This window comes from Meles meles, chromosome 5 (genome assembly GCF_922984935.1).
Source record: "Meles meles chromosome 5, mMelMel3.1 paternal haplotype, whole genome shotgun sequence".
NCBI classification, from domain to species: Eukaryota; Metazoa; Chordata; class Mammalia; order Carnivora; family Mustelidae; genus Meles; species Meles meles.
In genome coordinates, this window is record NC_060070.1 from 141,877,768 (window position 1) to 141,904,436 (window position 26,669).

The 26,669-nt window shown below is 50.1% G+C and overlaps 1 protein-coding gene across 1 annotated transcript in view; it reads right to left on the bottom strand.

Annotated features, from left to right (window-relative positions):
- The window catches only part of DTNBP1 (dystrobrevin binding protein 1), a 131,614-nt gene that overhangs the window by 4,385 nt on the left and 100,560 nt on the right, over positions 1–26,669 (bottom strand). The window contains exon 8 of the mRNA XM_046004333.1: positions 5,836–5,991. Coding sequence (XP_045860289.1) covers positions 5,836–5,991 — 156 coding nt within the window. The remainder of the gene's footprint in view (positions 1–5,835; positions 5,992–26,669) is intronic.

Genomic DNA, 26,669 nt, shown 5'->3' on the forward strand with positions numbered 1-26,669 from the left:
AAAAACCACCACCTGAAAATCCCTAGCACTGGGGAAGAGAACTTAATGAAATATTCCGTAGAAAACAAAACGCAAAGATGGGTCTTGGAGAAAACACTTGAAAACAAGGGTTCTGGGTGAGACTCCAAACGAAGGGGTCCACGGCACAAATGAGCAGTTTGAGAGAAGCCGGAGCAAAGCTCGCCCCAAATGCCAGAGACAGAGACGTGCACCGTGGACCTCGCTGTGCAAACGTGTTTGAGACGAGCTGGACAGATGCCATGGAAAATGCGCTAAAATTAGTAAGAAACCGGAAACCTCTATCAAAGGGGAAGAACGGGGAGCTCTTCCCGCAGAGAGAGGGCTGGCCCCCCTGAGGCTGGGGCAGAGGAGTGAGGACAGCCGCGGGGCGCGGTGCTGCTCCCTCCGTGTAGGAACTGAACTCGGGCAGCCCACGTCTGTCCGGGCCTTTTCCTGGACCTCGAGGCTCGGACGCTCACGTTTCTACTGCAGCACGAAGTGCCCAGAAGAGCCCCAGCAACCGCACAGCAGCAAGAGCGCACCAAGGTGCGCGGGGGTGCGGAGGGCTCGGCAGAAGACAGCGCTCCCTGGCTGAGGCCCTGACCCTATGGCGGGCTGTGGGGTGTGCGGGCCGGTTGCAGCCATCCCTCTGTCCGCTAGCTGCCGTCCGTCCAACCCCCCCACCTCGCGCGCCCCGCCGCTGAGAGCCAGGTCGGCACTCCTGCAGGCCGGGGCTAGCAGCGCTGCGGTCCCAGGTAAGCCCCGCGGGAGTACGGGTCGGACGGGGCGAGGACGTGACACCCAGCGGCAGCCGTGGCACAGGAAGGCTGGCGGACCCAGGTACCGGAATGGGCTCTTCCCGCGCGATCCGCAGAAAGACCAGCCGGCACAGACCGGAGAGCCAAGCGTGAGAGGGACAGCGCGGAGCGCTGTGCCCAACACGCGGTGGGATGTGCCTGCAGCTTGTGCCACCGGCCCAGCTCAGCTCGCGCGCTTCTACCGGCAGGCGAGCAGTTCCTGCGCCAGACGCAACAGGACCAACTGTCGCCGTAAAATGGACAAAGCGCATCCCTTTGCTAAATGTGCCTTTATTTAAAGGCCACTCTAGGATCGCTAAGCCTCGGGTCAAGTGAAGGTGACTGCCTCAGATCATCACCAGCAAAGGCCAATTCCAGGGGCGTAAGAGTACGGACCATCAAGGAAATGCAAACTAAAACCCAAATAAGAGGTCATTTCATACAGACTGGCAAAAATGTAAATCTCGCTCTAGCCAGTGGGGACGAAGATGAAGAGTGACAGACGCGCACACACAGCTAGGGCCGCTGTGAGCCGGTGTGCGGATTTGGGCAAGTCACTGACCGAGTCCAGGAAAAATAAAGACAAGCAGAAGCACATCCAATGACCCCGTAATCACGATCCTCCTCTTACGGCCTAAGGAAGTGGTTCTCAAGATGGGGGCGGCGGGGGGGGCAGGGCCAGCAGGCTCTAGCGTTCCCTCACCCTGTAGGACCTATTTTATATTTTTATTTTAGCCAGAGGCTTCCATTGAGGTTAAACAATAAAACAATAACTTTGTTGTTTAACCCTTAAACTGCCCCTGCTCCCCTTCCCCCCAGGGGACTTACTTAAAAACAAGTCCGGGAAACCAGCCCCAGGTAACAAAGCCCAGGGCGGGTCAGGCCAGGTGGAGACACCCGATCAGTGGGGGGTTGCATGCTGTCTCCCTGGCTACCAAGGAGTATGGGCCCCGCCCTTTGGGAGCCTTTTGGGCGCCAATTCTGACCAAGGTGCTAGGCTGGTTCGAATGTCTACCATAGAGTAAACTGTAACTCAATTGGTCACCTAGCATCACTGTGGAGTTTCCTGTGTGTGTTACAATCTCATGGGCCACCTGTGTGTGGCCAGGCCCGACCGCATGGCCTTTGCCCTTAAAAGCTAGTCTGTGAAACGGGGGAGGGTTGCCCTCTCTGTAAGTGTGGCCGGAATGTTCGGTTAGATTCTTGATGCTTGGCTCAAAATAAAGCTTGCTTGACCTTCGCTTTATATCAGTCTCACTCCTTTAATCACAGACCCATTATTGGGCATAACAACCCCACAGCTGGTCAGAAACTTGAATTCTCAGGCCCCGTCCCCGACCTACTAGATCAGGAACCCTGGGGTGGGGCAGCCCTGACGGTGACCCGGAGGCCGGGAACTCTCCTCCCGTGGACCAGGACACACGAGAATGCCCTTAAACGGTGGGGTTTTAAAAACTTTTGAGAAAGCACCTGAAACAAGGAAAACCCATCGCACCATGAACAGAGCTCCGCATATTCGTTCAGTAGATCTGGAAATGACGCAAGAGCGAAAAGGAACAATTGAGGCTGAACGGGCCGGTGTGGACAGTGAGCAGGAGGCCTGTGGGCAGCAGAGGGGCCAGGCGGGGCCCTCGGGCAGGGCCTTCGCAGGGGAGGGTGCTACGTTAGTACCCGAGCTGGGTGCTTAGCACACGGGGGTTTATGTCATTCCTTAGACCTCTGGGTATGTTTGGAATATTTCATAACATTTAAAAAAAAATCTGAACTAAACGTGGCAAAATATTAAAATGTTAAATCTGGAAACAGGAGTATGGGACATTTTCAGTTCTTTTCTGGATATTTAAAATACTTCATAATTCAGGGAGAGCCCATAATGGATCATGGTAAATGTCCAAGCTCTAAATAAATCACCAGCATAAGCTGGTGATTGTGCTTTGAGATACTCCTCCAATCAAGATGGTACCCTAGGGGGACACGAGATGAATTTTAGTTTGGTGCATTTTTATCTGTTCTCTCTTTGTTAACTTTGCTAATCTTACCACCAGCCCACACATCCCCTCCTCCTCTTTCCCAAGCACTGGGTCCCTCCTGGACATCCACGGGCTGAGTCAGAGCGTCTCAGGGCACAGGGGGGCACCCCTGACTCCAGGATTCGACTCTGCTGGGTTCTGGGAGACCCCCCGGGAGCCCGAGATCCACTGCGGGGACGCACATACAGAGCAGGGCGTCTGCAAGCTGAGCTACTCGCTGCCAGGGGCACCCTCAACATAGCGGCAATAAAGACGCCAGAAGCTGGTCCGGACCGCCCCGGCGACCTGACCACGCTCAGGCGGCTCCCAGGTCCCCTCCCTGCCGTCCTGGCGCTCTAGTCTCTGTGGGTTCTCCAGCCTCACCCTGACCCAGGGCGGCCCGAGATCCCTTTACCCTTTACACGGACACCTTTCTGGGTAAAACTTCCATGCCTTTGTCTTCATTAAAAAATGATGCTTTGGCGGGCGCCTGGGTGGCTCAGTGGGTTAATCCTCTGCCTTCGGCTCAGGTCAAGATCTCAGGGTCCTGGGATCGAGTCCCACATCGGGCTCTCTGCTCCACGGGGAGCCTGCTTCCCTTCCTCTCTCTCTGCCTGCCTCTGTGCCTACTTGTGATCTCTCTCTGTCAAATAAATAAATAAAATCTTAAAAAAAAAATCTCTTTAAAAAAAAAATGATGCTTTGGAAAACGTGAGCAATTCAGATTATTTTTGATGTCTCGGAAGGAGTCCGAAATACCACGTTCACTATGGAGATTTCATCATCTTGACTGATTCTCCCACACGAAACCTCCCCACGTCCATCCCTGGAGATGACTGCTCCAGGAGACAGGCCCATGGGACCTGCCGGGCTGGGAAGCCCAAGGGACGGCTCCCGACAGCCCTGCGGAGAGACGCCTGTTATCTGTGAACGTCCTTCTGGCTCTGGCTGCAGCAGAAAGCAAAAAAGCTCAAATCTTCCAATTTTCTTCGTCAGTGCTTTCAAAACCACACAAATTAGCAACATGTGCCTGACTCCATTTTTTTTTTTTTTTAACCTTAAAAAAAATGAGCCCAACACTTCTTTGGAATTGGAAGAAGGCTCTTTTTTAGGTGTCCAAAACCACAAAAATTCAACTCCGTATTTTTTAACTGACGTCTGTTCAACAAGTGCTGGCTGAATGTGTCACTGTGCCGCCCAGAGGGTCCCTGTCCCCAGGGGCTCACCGTCAACAGGAGGAGGGACTTTTGAACCTGTCCTGCTTCCACCACACCGGCCTGCCCCGCGCGCACTCAGAGCTCTCCCCTAAGAGGCCCTTCCGTCTTCTCTCTGCTTCTCTGGGCCTACAGATGTGCCGAGCGCTCCCAGGGCCTCGGGGAAGGTCCGCTGAGCAAAGCCGACCGGGGAGAGCTCGCCGTTGCCTTCGCCGTCCCACCTCCTCCAGGCCCTCGCGGTACAGGGGCGGCGGGTGATGCTCGAATCCGCAGGTTACGTCCGTCAGGACGTGCATGTCTGTTACGGCCTGTTTGTGGCCCCACACTCCTATGTTGAAGCCCTAACCCCCCGCCTGCCAGTGTCTGGCGGTGGGGGGGGGCCCTTTGGGAGGCGAATAGGCTTAGATGTCGTGGGGAGGGCCGGGCCTCCCCTCAGGCGATCAGCGCCCTCTGAAAAGTCACGCCCGAGGCAGGGGCTCTCACTGCCATGTCGGGGTGCGATGAGATGCGAGCCCGGGAGAGGGCTTGGTCCCTGGGAACCGAATCTGCCAGTGCCTTGATCTTGGACCTGAGCCTCCAGAACTGTGGGAAACAAACACCCGCGGTTTAAGGCGGCTGTGTGGGGCTCTGGCCCAGGGGCTCAGGCTAAGATGGCCTCCTTGTCACCCCAGCCCACGACAGGACCCAAACCCCTGCACCCAACAGGGGCCGCTCACTCCCAGCACCAAACACTGGAGCAAGTGAACCCCGAGCGCGTTCGGAGGAGACAGGCTGCCTGGCTTTTCTAGACAGAGACAGAGGTTAGCTCAGTGGGATGCAACAGGCAAGAGCCAGCTCCGGAGAGACAAATCTGTCCGACCCACACGACCCACCACACGATGCGGCCTTTAGCGCATTCCGAGGCGCTCCGATACACTTTTTTCATCTGTTTTCTCGACAGTATTTCCCTTCCTTGTTTTTGGTTTCTTTAGCCTCTCCTGGGCAGGGCGGGGGCACAGGCCTGAAAGGGGGAGGAGCAGCGTGAGGTAACAGACGTATGTCGGGGTGTGGTGAGGGATGGGGGAGCCCGGGGAGGCCCGGGGAGAGAACGGAGGCTGAGGACGGACAGATTTGGGGGGGCGTCTCTGGGGTGCCAGGAGGCAGGTGAGCAGGGACGGCCTGGCCGCACTCCTTCTGAAGCCCCGAGGTCTTAGAGGCGGGTTGAGGGGCCCCAGCCCTGACGCCGCCCCTGCCCCGCTGGTTCCCGGGAACCATCGAGATGCAGACAAGCATAAACATTCATGCATCTCGATGTACCTCACGCAACATTCATACAGGGAAAGAGTCCACGCGTGCAGCTGGGGACGGGCTGGACGCGGCACAGCACACGTCCTGACGGTGAAGACGCCGCTTTGGACGCGCGCCCTTTTGAAGGATTTTTGAAAACACGGGGAATGATCGCGTGCGATGCGGAGATAAGCACGAAACCAGACACACGCGCAGTACAACAGCAGCTACGTACACAGCCTGGAAAGAACCACCCGAAAACAGTAACAGAGATTATTCTGTGCTGTAGAATCAGGGGCAACGTTTGTCTTTTTTACGTTTTAAAAAACACGTTTTATGGTTTCTGAGCATCTCCAGCTAAAGCCAGGAACTACCGGAAGACACACGACCACAAGACAGACGTGGCACGACGCGCCCACCCTGAGTTTTGGGGACTCACACCGGAGCGGACCTCTGGGGACTTTACGCCACGCCCGCCCGGGGGACGCAGCGTGACGCCGTCTCCGTGCCCCCTGAGGGCCCCGCTGCCAGCGACCCCCCGCCACTTGCCTCTCCTCTCCGCTATCTGCAGGTAACCCGTGGACAGGTACTGCTCCATGTCCTGCTGGAAGGCCTCCTCGAAGAACTTCTGCCGCTCCTTCAGCTTCGCTTGCTGGGCGTGCTCCATCTCCAGCACCTTCTGCGCGTGCTCCGCATCGAGGTCGGCTGAGGAAACAGAGAACTCTGCGTCAGGGGCCGAGCCGGGACGGAGACAGGGAACGGGGAGCCCGCAAGCTGAGAGGCCGGTGCCCCCTCGGAGCCGCAGGCAGCCTCCCCTCCCCCAGTCTGGGTGCTTCCTCGGGCCAGAGCCGTCCCGGGCCTTCGCCTGTGTGGTCCCCCTCCTGGCACGACCTTCCCGCCACATCGCCACTGTGTACGGAACAGCCGCTCATGTGCCCAGACCAGCCTCTCCGTGAGCCCGTCACCTAACTCAGGGACCTGCCGCTCCATCCTGAGGCCCCCGCGTCATGGCCGTGCAGCTTCTGAAGCTTCCAGAGACAGTCTGGCTGGGGAGACTCGGGCCGCAGGGCCTGGCGAGCGCTGGGGAGGGGCACGGACGCAGCTGCGGGGCTGCGGGTCCTCTTGGCTTTGCTGCTCACCAGCCACGCAACTGCCCGACGACCGCAGACTCCCCGGGCTTCACGGGGCCCATCGGGATTTGGGACAGAGAGAGGAACCCCATCGTGACATGCGACTTCAATGGCATAACGTGGAAAGAACGCTGTGTCTGAGGGGCCCTTTGAGTCCCGACCGAGCCAGGAAGAGCAGGCGACAGCCGAGTCCCACCAGCCCCAGGGGCGGCGACTCACCAGCAGGACCCCCGGTGGCACTGGCCACTGGGTCTGTGCTCTCTGGGGCCTCCCCGCCCTCGGTGCCCCCACGGAGACACCGCTGACGACACCCGGGTCAGGCGAGTACCATCGCTCACCCTGTCCGCAGGCCACGGGTCACGAATCCCTGCGTCCCCTGTGATTCACGAGGCAGCCCCCAAGATCGCCGGCTCCCCGGGGCTCACACCCCGCAGAACCCCAGACGGTGACCGCATCGGCCTTCACTTCCATGATCCGCTTCCGCCCGCGGGCAGGCCTGTGCCGATGCGGCTCTTCAAGGCCCCCCGCACTGTTCCCGGAGAAAGGGAAGTGACCAGGACATCCCCCCAGGCTGGCTCGGAAGCGCCGGGGCCAGACGGCAAGGAGAGCAGGCGGGTGTCTGGGGCGGAGAGCAGTCCCGGGGGGTCACCAGCACGGAAGCAGGGGCCCTGCAGGAGCTGCGGCTCCCCGACACCCTGACGGAGCGCGGAAGCGGGTTCCTCTCCGGACTCCCCGAGCGCAGCCTGCGGTCAGCCTGGGAGGCACGGGGCCTGGATGGCGGAACCCCAGACGGAGACGCCTAGGCGGCTCCTTCCACCCCGAAGTGTGCGCGGGGTCTTAGAGCGACACGGGAATACTCCAGATACACCCGTCAGTCGAGCCCTGGCCAAACCGGACTGGCTGAAGGATCACAGAATGACAACCCGAGTCATTCCTTCACACAAATGTTCCGCCACAACTACCTGGTGCCACACCCGACGCCAGAGGCTGCGTTGGGCAGAACAGAAGCTGCGGCTGCCTAACCGCTGACGAGAAACTGAGGGGCCCAAACACCGGAACAGACATTATTCCCCAGAGTTTTCCTCTGCGGAGTGTCCCACCTTTGGGGCGTCAGAACTCCTATAACTTAAAAACAAAAACAAAAACGAATCCACTTAAAAAATGGACAGAGAATCTGAAGACACATTTTTCCAAAGACGACACACAAGTGACCAACAGGTACACGAAAAGATGCTCCAACATCACTAACCATCCCAGGAATGCAAATCAAAGCCACAATGAGCGATCACCTCCCATCTGCTGGATACGCGGCCATCACTGAGGAGGCCAGACGACAGGTGCTGGCGAGGATGCGGAGAACGGGGCGCCCTCACGCGCTGCCAGTGGGAAGGCGAGCTCGTGCTGCCAGTGGGAGGCGGTATGCAGGGTCCTCACTCAAGTTCAAACGAGAACTACCTCACGGTCCAGCACTCTCCCTTCTGGACCACATATCCAAATGACATGAAAACAGCGCGTGGAAAAGACAGCTGCACCCAAGAGAGGGCAATAACGCAAGTGTCAAGAATGAATGGATGGGGGGGAACGCGTCCACACGCATACAATGGAATAGACTCATTCAAAAGGAAGAAGGAAATCCTGCCATTTGTGACACCATGGACAGGCCCCGAGGGCGTTACGCTGGACAAGTCAGGCAGAGAAAGACAGATACTGCAAACCACTCAGACGTGGGCTCTAAAAAAGCCAAACTCGCAGAGCTGGGAGAGCGGTCTCTGGTGGTCATCAGAGACCCGGTGGTGCGCGAAATGGGGAGAGTGAGCCAAAGAGCACCAGCTTGTAGTTAGAAGAGATCTCGTGTAAGACACTGTGCTTACAGTCCACAGTGCTCTATCATAAACTCAAAGTCGCTAAGAAACTAGACCCTGAATGTTCTCACCACAAACAAGAAATGACAGTCTTGTGAGGTGATGGCGGTGTCGGCGAACGCTCCAGCAGTGATCACACTGCAACGTGCACTTGCCCCGAATCACCACATACACCTTAAACGGACACAGTGTTATCTGTTGATTATATACCAATTAAAATCTTTAGGGTGTTGGCGAACCATAAGAGACTATGGACTCTGAAAAACAACCTGAGGGTTTTGAAGGGGCGGGGGTGGGAGGTTGGGGGAACAGGTGGTGGGTAATGGGGAGGGCACGTACTGCATGGAGCACTGGGTGTTGTGCAAAAACAATGAATACTGTTACGCTGAAAAAAAAAATAAATTTAACTTCCAACTAAAAAAAAAAAAATCCTTAGGGTGTTATCAAGTGACTTTTTTTTTTTTTTAAAGTAGACTCCATGCCCAGTGTGGAACTCCCGACCCTGAGATCAAGATGTGAGCTGAGACCGAGAGCTGGATGCCCCAGAAACTGAGCCCCCTCCAAGCACCGCTGCAGTGATTTTTATTTTTTTTTAAGGATTGTATTTATTTGACACAGGGGCAGGGGGAAGCAAGCACTTAGCAGGGGGAATGGCAGGCAGAGGAAGAGGGAGAGGGAGAAGCGGGCTCCGTGCAGAACAAGGAGCCCGATGCGGGGCTCGATCCCCGGACCCTGAGATCATGACCTGAGCCAACGCACTGAGCCATCCAGGTGCCCCTCCAGCAGTGATTTTTAACAACAAAAAAATACACGGAACTTACAGTGAACAATCTACGAGGCCCAGTATGCTTTGCCCTAATCAGTCGCCTCACCACCTCCACTCATAGCCAACACCACATTTCACAAATGCTGAGAATATCAAAATGCATGATATACCTTAAAAACTCAGTAATGGAGTTTTTTTTTTAAGGATTTTTATTTGGAAATTAAGAGATTATTATTTTATTTATCTTGGAAGCAAGAGAGAGAGAGAGAGCATGAGTGGGCTGAGGGGCAGAGGGAGAAGCAGGGTCCCTGCTGAGCAGGGAGCCCGATGCGGGACTCGGTCCCAGGACCCTGGGATCATGTCCTGAGCTGAAGACAGACACTTAACTGACCAAGCCCCCCAGGCGCCCCAGTGGAGTATGGTTTTTTTTTTTTTTTTTTTTTTTTTTTTTTTTTAAGATTTTATTTATTTATTTGACAGAGAGAGATCACAAGTAGGCAGAGAGGCAGGCAGAGAGAGAGGGGGAAGCAGGCTCCCTTCAGAGCAGAGAGCCGGACATGGGACTCGATCCCAGGACCCCGAGATCATGACCCGAGCCGAAGGCAGCGGCTTAAACCACTGAGCCACCCAGGAGTATGGTTTTAATCCCAAATCAGTTACAGTCTTCAGGACTTAGAATATTCTGGGCATTCTTCTTGTATTCTAACCTACCTCCAAGCAAGGAATACAAACTAGCATTAACGCCAACAGAAAGGAAATATCCCCCACTTCATATAATCACAGGTATTAGCCCTATGACGTGCCACTGCTCACACTTCTATAATCACTGTGGGCATTCTCTGTGTTTCCACGTCCCCATCTCATAGGTCCATTTATAGGGACCGGTGTGGAAGGAGCGCAGGTCTGGACTCAGTCCAGGTCGGGTGTGCAGACATCCCTGAGGCTACTTCCGCAGACCCTGCAGGCTCCCTTGCCCACACTTCTCTCCATTTTTCTGCTCAGGGTGCTCTTGGGGGTCAACCAATGGGTGACGGATGTCAGTGTATCAACGCTCCAGCATCCCACGCTTTGGATGGATGGCTCCAGGAAGCATTCTGAACGCTTTTCAGAGATCCTGGGGGAACTGCAGCCCCCTGGCTCTGCTGTCCACTTGCATAAGGCTTCCCTGTCTCCGCTTTTCCTACGAACTCACGCTCTGCGTCCTCACTCCTGCTCTCCAGGATCGCCTCCCACACAAACGACCAGGCCTAGCTTCACCAAGAAACCCACGCTAGCCCATACAGGACGAGCTGTCATGTAACCCTCTGTGCATCAACGTCCTCCTCCACACAAGAAAGGTAAAAACACTCGGTAAGGGGTGGGCAGAACTCAATGAGGGAACAGATGGGAATCACCAGGCGCACGGCACCGACCAACAGCCGACCTACCAGCGCTATTTGAGACAGCGGCCTCTTGAGCTGGAATATTATGAAAAGGACACCTGAGCCATCACCATGCGCCAGGATGCGTGCGACACTGAGAATCACACCAGCCCTCTCAGCCCCACTCAGGCACTTGGGCATCAGTCCCTTCCAGGGGCCTTACTAGGTGTGAGGGACTGAGCGGACTCGAAGAAGGGAGGGAAGGGACTGAGCAGGATGCGTCTTCGTTTGTTTCACTACAGCCGCCAACCCCTCTGCCCAAACACCTCCTGGCTGCCACGTGCATTGGAGTAGGTCAACCTGAACAGATGAGAGATGCTCCAGATGCTTCAAGCAAAGTTAAATTCATCTTAAAAAAAAAATTCCAGGGGTTTCTGGGTGGCTCAGTGGGTTGGGGCCTCTGCCTTCGGCTTAGGTTATGATTCCGGGATACTGGGATCGAGCCCCGCATCAGGCTCTCTGCTCGGCGAGGAGCCTGCTTCCCCCCCTCTCTCTGTCTGCCTCTCTGCCTACTTGTGATCTCTGTCAAATGAATAAATAAACTCTTTAAAAAAATAAAAATAAAAAAAGAACTCCAGAATAAGCAGCTCAGAAACAGATCAATGTAGAAATCATCAAAGGGGTTTTCACTAAAGAACACCTTATGTTAATCGAATTAAGACTTCCTATAGATAGTTGTACAAGCTTGAAAACGTTCATAATTCTTAACACTTCTGCTTCAGAAGTTCAATTCTCTCCTGCTTTTGAATTCTAAGTTCTATGGGGTTTTTTTTTTTTAAGATTTTATTTATTTATTCATGAGAGACAGAGAGATGGGCAGAGGCAGAGGGAGAATCAGGCTTCCCACTAAGCAGGGAGCCCGATGCTGAGCTCGATCCCAGGACTCTGGGACCGTGACCTGAGCAGAAGGCAGCACTGAACGACTGAGCCACCCAGATGGCCAGTCCTGTGGTTTTTTTAATCTTAGGTTTTCTATATTGGAATGAAATCCAATCACATGTCATCCTTCACAAAAGCAGGGGTAGATCACAGAATTTAAAATGCCTTAAAGAAGAGGAAGAAGATCACTGCTTTTGGTTTTTAAGCATGTGACGCAGTCGTTCTGGAAATACTGGCGACCGCCCAATGTTGGCTTGTGACAGTCACTGAGCAGCACGGCCACCTGAACCAGCTCCGCGGTCAGGGGGACGATGAAAAAGCATAGGGCGGATGGCAGACACAGCCCAGCAGCTCAGGTGTGCCGAAGCTGCACTCCGGCCTCGGGCCTGAGCGAGAAGGTTCTAAGGCTGCAGATGGCCCCAGCTCTCGCCGCATCTGGGGTGCTGCCATTGTGGGAGGCCGTGTGCGGGAGGATTTCAGATCTAGGGCTTTCACAGCATCCAGATTTTAGAATGACTGTTGGAAAATCTTAAATGATAGAACATTTTCTACAAGGAAAAATGACCCCTTGTTCGTGTTTGAGAGGTCATTCATTATACCGGGAAAAGACAAAGATTTAAAAAAGAGCTTCAACATACAACCTAAAAAGAAAAAAAAGAAGAACAACGTATGCACGAGCAACACTAGCTCTCCCGCCGAAAGGCCGGAGCCCTCACCAGCCGGGTCCGCACCCCCACGGTCGGCCCCGCTTCCTGTGACTGCCACGTCCCCTCCAGATGACACTTTCTCACAACAACAAACTGGTATCAGCAATTCTCAACTACAGGTTTCGTTGGGCCATTGGAGTGGCGGGGGCAGGTGTGTATGTGAATCCACTGAGCTCCTTCCTGGACCGTGTCAAACCCGTCCCCGCCTGCGCCTGCGCACGGAGCTGGGGGTGCTGACAGACGACGGGTGTGGAGGGCTGAAACGGCCCCCCAGCCTGCGGGCAGCCAAGAAAGGGACAACGTAAGGAAAACAGGAGAGACCTTTCAGGTAGATTCAACAATAATCTCGTGAATCCAAAAATATTAGAAGAGAAACAGGGAAATTTCTTAAGTATGAGAGTTTAAGAAAAATCTTGGTAATCTCCATATATCATTTAAATATCGAGAACATTTTTCATTCGAGCTAAATAACCAAGAATAAAAATAAATTTAAAATCTAGAAGATATTTACAATTCAGATGTTTTTAGATGGTTCCAGCGTAAGAATTCTGTGATAGTCAAGTGCACGTGACAGGATCCAGGCAGGTCACGTGACATCTCTGTACATTTCTAAACACAAACAGGTAAGCGGGGGCGCCTGCGGGGCTCAGTCCGTCAAGCCTCTGACTCTTGATCTCAGCTCACATCTTGATCTCAGGGTCATGAGTTCAAGTCCCACACTGGGCTCCATGATGGGTGTGGAGGCTACTGTTTTGTTTTGTTTTAAAGGTAAACAAATCTCTTGCCTGACAGTTTTTAATCAGAAACTTAGGTGCTGACATACTGTCAAACCACGCGACCACTAAAAGACCACACGAAATTCTATCCGTATGACGAATTTAAACTCCGCGACTAATGTTTCTCATGCTTCTAATTATTTGCATTTATTTAATAGGTCTTTATGGGTACATGAATCATGCATGTACATTGTGGAAAATTTCTCAATTTTTAAAAAGCACAAATAAGAAGGTGAAAATCCCTCTTAAGGAACAATGAATAGGTGATCACTGCTGGCATCTTTTGTCCTATTAGGTTGAACTGTACAAAACTGCAACATCTGATCCCCACCCCCCCCACCCCCGCTTTTTTCTTTGGTGCCAACTAAGATAGTTGTTGAACTTTGTACTTTCAAAGAGTCACAAGTTCATGCGATGTTGTCAAGAACAGGGTGTAGAGGGCAGCCCCATGCACCCCCCCCCAAAACCTCCACCAAGGCGAACATCTTAGTTAATTACGGTGTAACATCAAAACCAAAATAAATGACATTGGCACAACCCCCAGAGGTCATTCCGATTTCATCAGTCACTCCCTTGAGTGTGTGAGCGTGTGCGTGTGGGGGGGAGCTCTGTGCAGTCTTATCCCACGTACAATCTTACACAACAAACCACAATCAAGACACCCAGCTGTGCCAACCCCCCAAGGCCCCCTCATGTTACCTCCTGTGACCACACCCTTCCTCCCCAACCAGGAATCTGGTCTCTAAATCTATTAATTATGTTATTTCACAAATGTTACAGAATGGAATTATGCAGTATATATCCTTTTGGGACTGGCTTTTTTTCACTCAGCATAATTTCCTCGAGGTTCATCCCAGCTGGTGCACATGCGGATAATTTGTTCTTGTTGCTGAGTCCACGGTCTGGATGTACCACAGCTTAACCGTTCACTCACGGAAGGACAGCTGAGTTGTTTCCAAACTGGACTACTACGATAAAGCTGCGATGAACATTTGTGTACCAGTTCTTGGATGAAAATAGGTAATTTCTGAGATTAATGCCCAAGAACACAATTGTTGGGTCATAAGGTATGTGCCCCCCCCTTTTTAAAAAGTTTTGAAAGAAACTGCCAAACTCTCTTCCGCAGTGGCTGCTCTGCGTTCTAGCCCCGCCATTAGTGTGTCCGTGACCTCGCCAGCACGGTGAGACCTTCCAACTGTAATGCAGGAAATCTGTCCTTTCCTTCTCCCCAGAGTTTGTGTCTATTAGAAGCAACTCTGGGTTTCCTCTTGTTTTCAGTAATTCCTATTTTTCTAAAGGTATTTTTAGTTCCCTGAGATGTTTCTTCCCTCTCTCCCCCCACTTTACTTTTCTTTACATTTGGACTTAATAAATATTTAATTTTGGAAAAATTCTGTTCAGAAACTCAGGACTCAGATGAGGGCAAAATATACAAGATTTCTCTCCAGTTTTAAAAGCCAGGTAGTTTTGTTTTGTTTTGTTTTTTTAACTAGTTAGCAGTAAATTAGTTCCCAAAATAAGGTATACTCATACTAGCTTATAAGTTTTCAAAGTAAAGGCATACTCAACCATGTTTAAAGTCTGCCAACTTCCTGCCCCAACCTTAAAAAAAAATGAATACAGATTGTCTTAACTAGATCGAAAACAGACTTTTAAACTAATGGTTTCCTGGTACTGGGGTTTTTATACGTCCATTTTAAAAATTTCCAATTCTGTACCCGACATTTCTACAGTTTTTAACAGTTTTCTTCTAGCCTTCATCAACAATCAGTTGTTGAGACACACTTGTAAGTATTGTAAACCATACGTTATTTCTCCGAAAACTGTAAAGTAGTAAAGAGCCCTTATTCCTCAGGATTGGTATTTTTAAGAAAATTTTCTGCGCACGGAAAGTTACCGAAATTTTTCAAGAAAGTTAAATGACTTTTTAAGAGAACTTTTCCTCACCTCCGACACACACCTGCACGTGTGCAAACACACACACACACACACACTCCCCTCGTACACATTTATTGGGAACCATAATTTTTTTCACATGCAATTAAGAAAGGATGTTCCTTACCTACAGTATAGTAGTGTCCCAAAATGGCACGTTTTGCAGACAGAATAACTAACTTTCGGACAACAATGCACGCCTTGCAAGCCCTGAGGAGGCTTTCCAAAGCTCGGTCCTCCGGGACAGCTCCTGGAGCAGCTGTTTCCTAAACTCATGTCACCGGAAACAAACACAAATCCACTATCTAAACTTCTGGAACATTTTACAATTTCTACCAACCGCCCTGAAGGAAATGACCACTATCCAGAGTATGAGTAAAACAGAGAGTTTTGTGTGCACAAGGTCTGCTGAAAACCGTGGGGCAGAAACGCTCAAAAAGACAGCTTGTTGTCCTTTATGGGAGGGACAAGGCGCTCAGAAGCCGCCCCCAACCCCAGTGCAGCTGTGAGCCTCCTGGCCCCACCATTCACCCCTCCGGGCCCAGGGCTTCCTGTCAGTGAAAATGGGGGTTGGGGGGCAGGGTTCAATGACTTCCATAAGGAGGTTACGTCCAATTCCAAGCATCACGCTTCTATTTTTACTTGCAAAATGGTGACTGGGGCAGGAAGAGGCAATCCTAAATTCTGTGTCCTTTTTGGTAAAATTATATGAAAACCAGATTAGCAGTAAGAAATGTGGAACCTTTTCAATTAGACAGTGACATGTCGAGAAAATTAGCTTCAACTAGTAAGAAAAACCTGGTGGTATTTTTGCATTCATTTTCCTGCTTAAACAATGATGAGAACCCAAAAGCTTCAGATTAATGGACAAGTGAGCAGTGTAGTCTGCGGCCGGAGGCTCTGTGAGTTATTAACCTGTCGGGACAGCCACACGCTGTGTGTGTGTGGGGTGGGGGGTGGCTGCCAGGAGAGCTTCGTGGCCTGAATATGAGCGCAGGGAGCACCCAGCCTGTGGCATTTCCTGCAGGGGACCAACAAAGGACCTGATGGCCAAGATCAGTCACCATTCAAGGCAGTGGTTTGATGCCATTTGAAAGTGCTATCATTCTGGGATACGTTGACAGAAGATACCTTTTATACAAACAGTACATAAAAATGATAAAATATCAAGCCTATATCATGATATCCTATTCCTTGGATGATTTCCAATTTTTTTTCTTATAAGACTAAAGAAAAAGAAAAAAAACCCAGTCTCGAAGTTTTGTGTTATAAATATTTGGACAAGAACTTAATTACCTAGAATTTTTAAGTCAGATCTGACACCTTCCTGAATTTTACTTAGGGTACTAACCTACTTAATAAAATTTACTGGGGTGGGGGGTCATTAGATCTTTAGAGGAATCCTTTCCAATTCCAAAGGTATTTTTCTGTTACTACACGAAAGGCTATAAAAAGTATAAACCAGCTGCTTACGTCTAAATGTGGAAATCAGAATTACAGAGCTCATTCACATGGGTTGTGGAGATGGTAGGCCAGGGGTTCTTAACCTTTCGTGGCATCAAAATCAACTTGAGGGCTGGTGAACACAGAGATTGCTGGGCCCCATGTCCAGAATTTCTCATTCAGTAATTGCTGGGCCAGAGACTGCATTTCTTTGTTTTTATTTTATTTTATTTATTTATTTGTCAGAGAGAGTGAGCACAGGCAGACAGAGTGGCAGGCAGAGGCAGAGGGAGAAGCAGGCTCCCCGCTGAGCAAGGAGCCTGGTGTGGGACTCGATCCCAGGATGCTGGGATCATGACTGAGCCGAAGGCAGATGCTTAACCAACTGAGCCACCCAGGCGTCCCGAGACTCTGCATTTCTAACCAATTCCCAGATGATGCTGACGCTGCCAGTCTGAGGACCAGGCTTTGGGAACCGCTGCTCTAGGTGAACTGTATCTGTTCTTCCACTTCGTTCAAATTCTTACTATGTGCAAATATTTATACAATGGAAAAAAAAATACATGACGGGAAGCTACCACACTTCAGGAAAATGACAGAAATGTCATCAAGGGATGCTTTTCAAACTCTCTGGCGTATCATCTAAAAAGGAAAATCTCCAGCAGCAACTGAAATGCAGAATCATAAACCAGCGTGACCTATGGTCATCTTTACTGGTGAGAGACAAGTACTTTCGGGGCAGGAGTCCCTCTGGAGCAGCTCGATCTTATTCTGTGGAATCCCTTTCCAGCTGTGCTCAGTGGCCTGGCAGCTTCATACAGCAAGAAACAAAAACGTGACCAGATCCCGTCAGTCTGTCAGTCTCCTGGATTTCTGCCTACAAAGGCCAGTGCAAGTGAGTCTCTCCCCACCCCCCTTTCCCTTTCCTAAATTTGGATTAGCAGAGAAAGTATTTGTAGCAACTTCAGTAAAGATGCACTGTAAGTACTCTTAGTTTCTATCGACCCGTTTCCTCCCAGAGATGGTCACGGGCTCTATCCATCGTGTTGTCTGTCACGAGGAGGAGAAGCACAAGGCCCGATGCAGGCACCTGCTGTCCTAGCTGGGCAGTCACACACTGGGCAGTTCACAGTTCTCACCAGCCTGGCACCTGTTTAGACAAATGCTGCCAGGAGGTAAAGGCTTTTGCTAAGGGACAGCTTCGGCGCCAAGGCCGTGTAACTGGTGGGCAGTAGCCGAGCACTTGAACGCTCTCAGAGAGCTGACCACCTAACGGAAAATCCCTGCGAAAGAATATGTTGGTCACAAAATAGGTTTTTGTGGCACTAGGTCACCCAGCAACCTAGAGAAAATTTCCGTGCAATGAGGTACACGGTAAAATACCACACGATCTCCGACCCAGTGGCATATCCCTCTTAGGAACTGGTAATGGCTCTGGGAGACCCAAGGCTTAGCTAAAGCTCTCAGTGTGCATATAAGGAAAACTGCCTGCGGTTTTCCTTTTGTTGTGTTCTGTGTCTTCAGAGCTTGGCTTCACCACCAGTGAGAACATTCACTCAGGTCTCTGCCGACTAGAGATGCGGGTACCAGTGTGGCACAGCCAAACAGCGGCTGACAAGCAGCAGCATTCTCTCTGTCTGCTCTAAGAGGAACCTGTCATAAGGGGTCCCGGTCCACAAGGGGCCTTTGCAGTCTCAACCTTCACTGTCACTAATTAGGCTGGCAGAAATGTGGATTGCACCTCATCTGTGGCTAGATCTTTCTCAAGCTGACGCTTTGGCTGTTGGGCATCTTTTGTGGTTCCACACAAATCTTAGGATTATTTGTTGTAGTTCTATGAAAAATGCCATTGGCGTTTTATAAGGATCACAATGAATCTTTAGATGGCCTCGGGTAGTATGACCATTTAACAGTATTAATTCTCCCAATCCATGAATATGGTACACCTCTCGATCTATTTGTGTCATCTTCAATTTCTTTCATTAATGTCTTATAGTTTTCAGAGTACAGGTTTTTCACCTCCTTGGTTAAATTTATCTCTAGGCATCTTATTCTTTTTGATGCCATTGTAAATGGGGCTGTTGTCTTAATTTCTTGTTCTCATGTATAGAAATGCAACAGATTTATGTGTATTAATGTTGGATACTACAACTTTACTGAATTCTTTTATTCTAAAGATTTTTTGATGGAGTAGAGTATGTTTTTGCAGCACTTAATCCAGTTACACTTAAACTGATTATAAATAGATATGTACTTACATACATTGTTGTATTGTGTTGATTGTGTTCTGGTTGTTTCTGTACTTCCTCTCTTCCCTTGTGATTTGATTTTCCTTAGTGTTATGTTGTACTCCTTTCTCCTTATTTTTTGTGTGTCTATTATAGGTATTTGGTTTGTAGTTCATGAGGTTCCTATATAACATCCTATGTACACAGCAGGCTGTTTTAAGTTGGTGGTCGCTTCAGTTTTGGCACAGTCTAAAATGACTACATTCCCTCCCCCCTTCCTCAGCTGATGTTTTAAGTTTTGGAGATATTTTACATCTTATTTTGTGAATTGATGATTTTATTACTTTTGTCTCTTAACAGTCATACTAGTTATGTAGGTGGATGATCTATTACCTTTACTATATGTTCACCATTACCAGTGAGAATTTTTCTTTTATAATATTCTTATTTCTAATGATGGCCATTTCTTCTCTATTTTAAAAAGGCCCATTTTGCAACCACTCTGGAAAACAGTATAGAGAGTCCACAAAAGTTAAAAAAAAGAACTATTCTATGATCCAGGGACCACACTACTAGGTATTTACCCAAATAATACAAACAAATTTGAAAGGATACACGCACCCTGAAGTATATATAACCACATTCTCTAAAATAGTCAAATTATGGAAACGGCCCAAGTGTCCTAAATTGATAAATGGATAAAGAAGATATGGTACACACACACACACACACACACACACACACACACACCGGAATATTACTCAGCCATATGAAAGAATGAACTCTTGCCATTTGCAACAACATGGATGGAGCTAGAGAACATTAGCCTAAGTAAAATAGAAAAAGGCAAAGATCATATGATTTCACTCATAAGTGGAATTTAAGAAACAAAGAGCAGGGGCACCTGGGTTGCTCATTCAGTTAAGTGTCTGCCTTTGGCTCAGGTCGTGATTCCCAGGTCCCAGGATTGAGTCCCATGTTGGATTCCCTGGTCAACAGGGAACATGTTTCTCCCTCTCCCCGCTGCTTCCCTTGTTTGTGCGTTCACACTCTCTCTGTCAAATAAATAAATAGAATCTTAAAAACAAAACAAAACAAAGAGCAAAGGGGGAAAAAAAAAGAGAGAGAGGCAAACCAAGAAACAGATTCTGAACTATAAGCCAAACTGATGGTCACCAGAAGGGAGGTGGGTGGGGGGATATGCTGAAGAGGTGACATGGATTAAGGAGCACCCTTGTGACGAGCACTGGGTGATGTAGGGAAGTGCTGATCCCTATACGGTACACCTAAAACTGATACTGACACTGGATGTTCACTAAGTGGAATTTAAATAAAAACTTAAAAAAAAATGAAGAAGTCCCTTTAATTTTCTTGAAAGGCCACTTAGTGGTGGTGAACTCCTTCATGTCTTGCTTGTCTGGGAAACCCCTATCTCTCCTGAGTGGAGAGTGGTAACTGAGTGGTAACCTTGACAGGTAGAGTATCTTGGTTCTAAGTGCTTTCTTTCAGCACTCTGAATATATGATGCCATTCCCTTCAGGCCTGCAAAGTTTCTGCTGGACATCAGCTGATCATATTATGGGGTTGTGGGGAGATTCCCTGGTATGCAACTAATTGTTTTTCTCTTATAGTTTTTTTCTTTTTCTTTTTAAAGTAGGCTCCACGCCCAGCGTGGGGCTTGAATTAACAACCCTGAGATCAAGACCTGAGCTGAGATCAAGAGTTGGAGGCTGAACCAACTGAGCCACGCAGGTGCCCCTCTCCTATTGCTTTTAAGATTCTCTCTTTGTCAGGGTGCCCGGGTGGCTCAGTGGGTTAAGCCGCTGCCTTTGGCTCAGGTCATGATCTCGGGGTCCTGGGATCGAGTCCCACGTCTGGCTCTCTGCTCAGCAGGGAGCCTGCTTCCCTCTCTCTCTCTCTCTGCCTGCCTGTCTACTTGTGGTCTGTCAAAAAAAAAAAAAAAAAAAAAAAAGATTCTCTCTTTGTCTTTTACTTTGGACATTTTGATTATGTCTTCCTATGAGTCTCTTTGGCTTCACCTTATTTGGAATTCTCTGTACTTCCTGGACTTGGGTGTCTGTTTCCTTCACCAGGATAGGAAAGGTTTCAGCCATTACTTCTTCAGATAGGTTTTCTGTCCCTTTCTCTCTCTCTTCTCCTTCTGGGACCTCTATAATGTAAATGTTACTATGCTTGATGTTGTCCCAGAGGCCTCTTAAACCATCCTCATCTTTCTGATTCTTACTTTTTGCTGTTTCAGTTGGCTGATTTCCGCTGCCTTGTCTTCCACACCACTGACCTGTTCTTCCGCATCATCTGCTCTGCTGTGGGGTCCTCCCTGTATTTTTCACTTCAGTTACTGTATGTATTCTTTGGCTCTGAATGGTACTTTTTTTTTTTTTTTTTTTTAAGATTTTCTTATTTCTTTATGTAACAGAGAGATCACAAGTAGGCAGAGAGGCAGGCAGAGAGAGAGTGGGGGAAGCAGGCTCCCCGCTGTGCAGAGAGCCCGATGCGGGGCTCGATCCCAGGACCCCGAGATCATGACCCGAGCTGAAGGCAGAGGCTTAACCCACTGAGCCACTCAGGTGCCCCTCTGAATGGTACTTTTTAAAGTTTTGTGGGGTTGTTTTTTTTTTTAAAGATTTTATTTATTTATTTGACAGAGAGAGAGATCACAAGTAGGCAGAGAGGCAGGCAGAGAGAGAGGAGGAAGCAGGCTCCCTGCGGAGCAGAGAGCCCAATGCGGGGCTCGATCCCAGGATCCTGAGATCATGACCTGAGCCGAAGGCAGCGGCTTAATCCACTGAGCCATCCAGGCGCCTGGTACTTTTTAAAGTTTTTACTTCTTTGTTGAAGTTTGCACTGTGTTCATCCATTCTTCTCCTGAATTTGATGAGCATCTTTATGACCATTGCTTTGAATTCTTTACTTGGTAGGTTGTTGATCTGTTTCATTTACCTCTTTTTCTGAGGTTTAGCTGTGCTCTTTCACTTGGAACATACTCCTCTGTCTTCCTCCTTATGCCTCTCTGCACTTGTTTCTATACATTAGGTGTGTCAGTTACGTCTCTCAGTCTAGAAGGATGGCTTTATGTAGGTGTCTTCTGAGGCCCAGCAGTGCAAACCTCCCCCAGTTACCTGCACCCCTGGTGCTCCAGGCGTGTCCTCTGTGTGGGCTGCATGTGCCCACCTATTGTGGCCGGGCTACAGTTGGTGCAGATCTGCTGGTGTGCGTGCTGTCCCCCGGCACAGCTGTCTGCGAGGCCTGGGTGAGCTGGTGTGTGGACGTGGTCCTCGGTGCAGCTCTGCAAGGTCTACTGCAACTGCTGTAAACACTCTCTGTGGGGGCTGGGCCCGTGGGTGGGGGCTGATAGGGGTGGCACCAGTCTTGGGCTAGGCTACCTGCTGGGTGTGGTGTGGTGGTGTCAGGGGCCGTTGGGAGGGACACTGGTGGTGGCTGAGGCCACGCACTGGGTGTGGCAGGGCAGGAATTCCTTGAGGGGTACTGGCCAGGGTGGGCAGGTTGGGAAGGGCAAGTCCACAGGGGAGCCCCAGGGCAGGGCAAGCAGTACTAGCACAGTAGATGGAGGGTGTCAGAAATGGTGCCTATGGGGCGCCTGGGTGGCTCAGCGGGTTAAAGCCTCTGCCTTCAGCTCAGGTCATGATCCCAGGGTCCTGGGATCGAGCCCCGCATTGGGCTCTCTGCTCAGCATGGAGCCTGCTTCCTCCTCCCTCTCTGCCTGCCTCTCTGCCTGGTTGTGATTTCATTGTCAAATAAATATTTAAAAAAAGAAAAGAAAAGAAATGGTGCCCACAAACACCCAGCCAGCCATATAGAAGAGTCGTGAAAAAAATAAAGGCACCTGCCAGCACTTCCACCCTTAGAGAAAGATCCAAAGATCCCTGCCCCTCCTGCACATGCTCTAGTCAGTGAATCTCCTTCACGTGGAACCGAGGCGAATTTCAAAGTGCTGCCTCTGAGCTGGGTTGGAGAGGGAAGGAGGCTATACCTGCGGCCTTTAGCAGTGATGTCTGTTTCCCACAGGTCTCCGTCTCTCCCAGAATTAAGCGCACTGGTTTTCAAATCCAGACGTTGTGTGGGCTTGTCTTCCTGGCTGTGTGGGTAGGTCCGGTGTGGGGCCGGACCCTCCAGTCCTCAGGGAGGGCGTCTGGGGTTGGGACAGCCCTCCTGCTTGTAGGTCACCGGGCTCAAGGTGTGGGTCTTGACTAGACTTTGTCTCCATCCCTCCTACCTGTCTCGATGGGGCTTTTTCTTTATAATCTTAGTTGGGGAAAATCTGCTGGGTTCGTCTTCGGGTCACGCTTAGCCCCAGCTGTGGCACCTGTAGTAATTTTGGCAGGTCTGAGGCAGGCGGCGAGCCGAGGGACTTTCTACTCCACCACCTTGATTCTGCCCTGCCTTAGACTTTGAATATCACTGACGAATACGCAGTAGTATTTGAAACAATCGTCTTTAGAGATGTTTTTACTTACACTGCCTAATTTCAAATTAAGTAATTGAAAAATTACACTCTAAGAAACAGTTTCAAACCTTTCCGAGTGTAAGAGCAGGTGTACTTTTACAGACAATTTACTAAGAAAATACATTACAACAAATCTATTAAGAATTCAGTAGCGGGGGGCGCCTGGGTGGCTCAGTGGGTTAAAGCCTCTGCCTTCGGCTCAGGTCATGGTCCCAGGGTCCTGGGATCGAGCCCCGCATCGGGCTCTCTGCTCAGCATGGAGCCTGCTTCCTCCTCCCTCTCTGACTGCCTCTCTGCCTACTTGTGATCTCTGTCTGTCAAATAAAATCTTAAAAAAAAAAAAAGAATTCAGTAGCACTTTCTTTTTTTGAGGGAGAAAGCACGCAGGTGTGTGCAGGAGTGGGAGAGGGGTAGAGGGAGCAGAGACTCTTAAGCAGCCTCCCTGCTGAGCGTGGAGCCTGATGCAGGCCTCGATCTTACGACCCTGAGATCATGACCTGAGCCAAAATCAAGAGTCCGATGCCTAACCAACTGAGCCACTCAGGCGCTCCTCAGTACTAGCAATTTTAAAATGACTGAATATTTCCCACAACACTTACACACACTGGAAACGGAACACTGCATATATGTGCCATATAAAATATTTATCACACGGGACACAAAACTCAATGTGCTTCTGGAGGCAAGGGCCTCTCATTATAAATGTCCTCAAGCCACAAGTTGGAAATGTCAGCCTCTAAAAGGTTCGGCAACAGTCAAATCTCAGAATGCCTGAAAGCTGATCTTATCGCTGGAAATGTAATTATTTCCAGAAAATATTTTAGAAATGGGGATTTATCACTTTCGATTGCAAGCTGTTGAAAACTCACAAGCGGGTGACTTATGAATAAATTAGTATTATAAATGGCGGTCATAAGCCCTCACTGCCAGCTAATAAGATGGTGATGAGAGATGGGTTGTGTGCTTCCCAGGAAGCTGGGAAGCTGGTGCGGTGGCCGGTGGGGATGGCAGGAGATGGCCCCCGAGCAGACCCATGAGTCCTGAAGCAGAAGAAGATGCCTGATGAAGGAACCAGCGGGGGAACTGCCGACACGTGGGGGTGACCTGCTGAATAGCCAGCATTTTCTCACTTCCCTTAGTGCTCCTTCCCGAAATTTCCCCAATTGGAGATTTGTATGTTCTTATGTGCCTCTTCTAAGTCAGCAGAATGTGGTGTTTGGGAGCTTTGAGAAGATTCTGACACTGAAAAGTGAACACGAATGAGGTTTTCCCTACGCTTGCTTCCTCCCCACCACTTCTCAGGTTAGCTGGGGCTTGACGGGGAGACGCGGGCGGGGAGACAGACGAGTCTGAAGAAAGGAGGAGCAGGGGGCGAGCGGGCCGCCACTGTGGGGGCCTCGGTAGGGACTTCTAGTCACGAAGGCTGTAATGCCTGGTAGAAAGAGGAACCAGAAAATGAGCGAGACAAATAGGAAATGCCAGGGCGCACTACTCTTGATTGGAAATGGGGTTCAGAGAGAATTTTGAGATTTTTTGAAATGTGCCACTTTGGCATGGAGATTACTCTGAGCTGAAGGCAACTGAGAAACAGCAGGTGCAAAGGGAACGCTCTTTAACCCTCCCCTTTCTGTCTAAATTCTACATGTGAAGTGTTTCCTTTTCACAGAACCAGGAAGAGGAAGGGGAGTCTTTTTTTCTTTTAAGGCTTTATTTATTTATTTGACAGAGAGAGAGAGATCACAAGGAGGCAGAGAGGCAGGCAGAGAGAGAGAGAGGAGGAAGCAGGCTCCCCGCTGAGCAGAGAGCCCGATGCGGGGCTCGATCCCAGAACCCTGAGATCATGACCCAAGCCGAAGGCAGAGGCTTAACCCACTGAGCCACCCAGGCGCCTGGAAGGGAAGTCTTAACCCCCGGGGATGACTCGCCATCAGAGACAGCACCGACTTGTGTCTGTGTGGCGAAACTTTAGTAAGTAACCTTCGCCTGCCACTGGGTCCCCCCATCTATGGACCTTCCTGTAATTTACCACCCCAGGCGCCTAACTCTCCCTCTTTGTCTGGGTCTTTCCTGTTTATCACCCTCTGTTCAAATGGTATATAAGCCCGCGGGTATGACTGCGGCCCGCGGGTATGACTGCGGCCCGTGGGTCCTCCCTTCTTTTCTAGGAGGGCCTCTGCGTGCATCTAAAAATTAAAATGTGAGCATCAAGTAAAATTTGTATGCCTTTTCTCCTGTTAAACTGTCTTTTGTCCGTTTATTTCCCAGGGCCCTAAGCACGAGACCTAAGAGGCAGCGAAGAAGTTTTTCCTGTTACACTTTCAGCTTGGCAGCCTTAGTGCCGATGACAGATCTGCGAAAGTCAGATGAACGAAGGGGTCACGATCACAAAATGCAAATGTCCAGGGGCCGGGAACACCAGCCGCACCAGCTGATCCCCGTGGCAGGCTTTCAACTGCTGGCCTGACCACAGAGCGGCCTGAGGCGGGCACAGCAGGCCAGATGTTCAGGAGGCCGCGAGGCAGGGGAGAAACAGCCACGGCAACTCAGGGAATGAAGCCCAGCCTGGCTGCCAGGAAACATCAAGCCCTCAGAGGGGCTGAGAACAAGCAAGCATCCTCTTCGGGGCTAAACGTGGGGGAGGGAGCGGCTACACGGAGCTCTCCGGGGCTGGCAATGGACGATGATGTCAGACAGGTCAGACAGGTCCATACGGTCAGTGCATACTCAGAAACACCTGGGCTTAACAGGATGCACGGTGACACAAAAAGGCCATTACCCAGGGACTGGGGGAGGGTTGGCTGAGAAATCTGGGAAGCCTTAAAAATAGCATTCTTCAAAAATACTAAATCACCTCCAAATGAGCAACAAAATATGGCTTCTGAATCACTTCCCAAAATTCCTATTTACAAAATGAAGCAATAAATCTTTCCTTTAGGGTAACAACAACCCAAAATACAGAGGCCGAGGGAGTACTTAGAGTTTATTCAGAACAGCATTAACCTGTAGGCTCTCTATCCCTTCAACTCATGCAAGAGACCATGGGAACTCCCTTGTTCGTACTCAACTAAAATGACAGCAATTCATACACAGGATTATTTTGTAGTGAGGAGAGTATAACATCAACGGCACTAACAATCCTAAAATAGGATTCGGTGTTATGAAAACTGCGATGTGACCATGTCCTTTTCACGAATGATCCAGAAAATGTCAACACTCCCAAGAAGGAAGGCCTGCCCACACAATCCAATGAGGTAGTTTTGGAATGTTGGTGAGGTCAGGAGCTGACGGCCAAGAAAGAATTCTTGATCCATCTTTGGTGCAGAACGGTGGTTTTCTTAAAGCCCGGGGACAGGACCCACGGGCAGAAGGAGCTGCACTGGGGTTGTCAGAGGCGGCTGATTATATACCTTCAAGTTGGGAAGGGGTTAGGGACAGAATCAACCTCCCAGGTAGTTTGGAAGCAAGGTTTCCAGGATCCTGAGGGGGTTAGCTATTGTAAGGAAAAGGTCATTTATTACTGTTTAGTAAAAACTCCACCATGAGACTCTTGAGATGTGTATCGGTAGGTCATATGCTTGTGGGGCGGGGAGGACTGCCAACACGCATTTTGGAGGGGGCAGATAAAGGGAGCTTCCAAAGAATTTCTGTGTGTTTAAAGTAGACTCTCAGGACCCCGGGGGCAGAGGGGGTGGGTTAAGATTCCCTTTTGCCCTCAGCAAAGTGTCAACATCAAGGCAGCTGAGTTCCCAG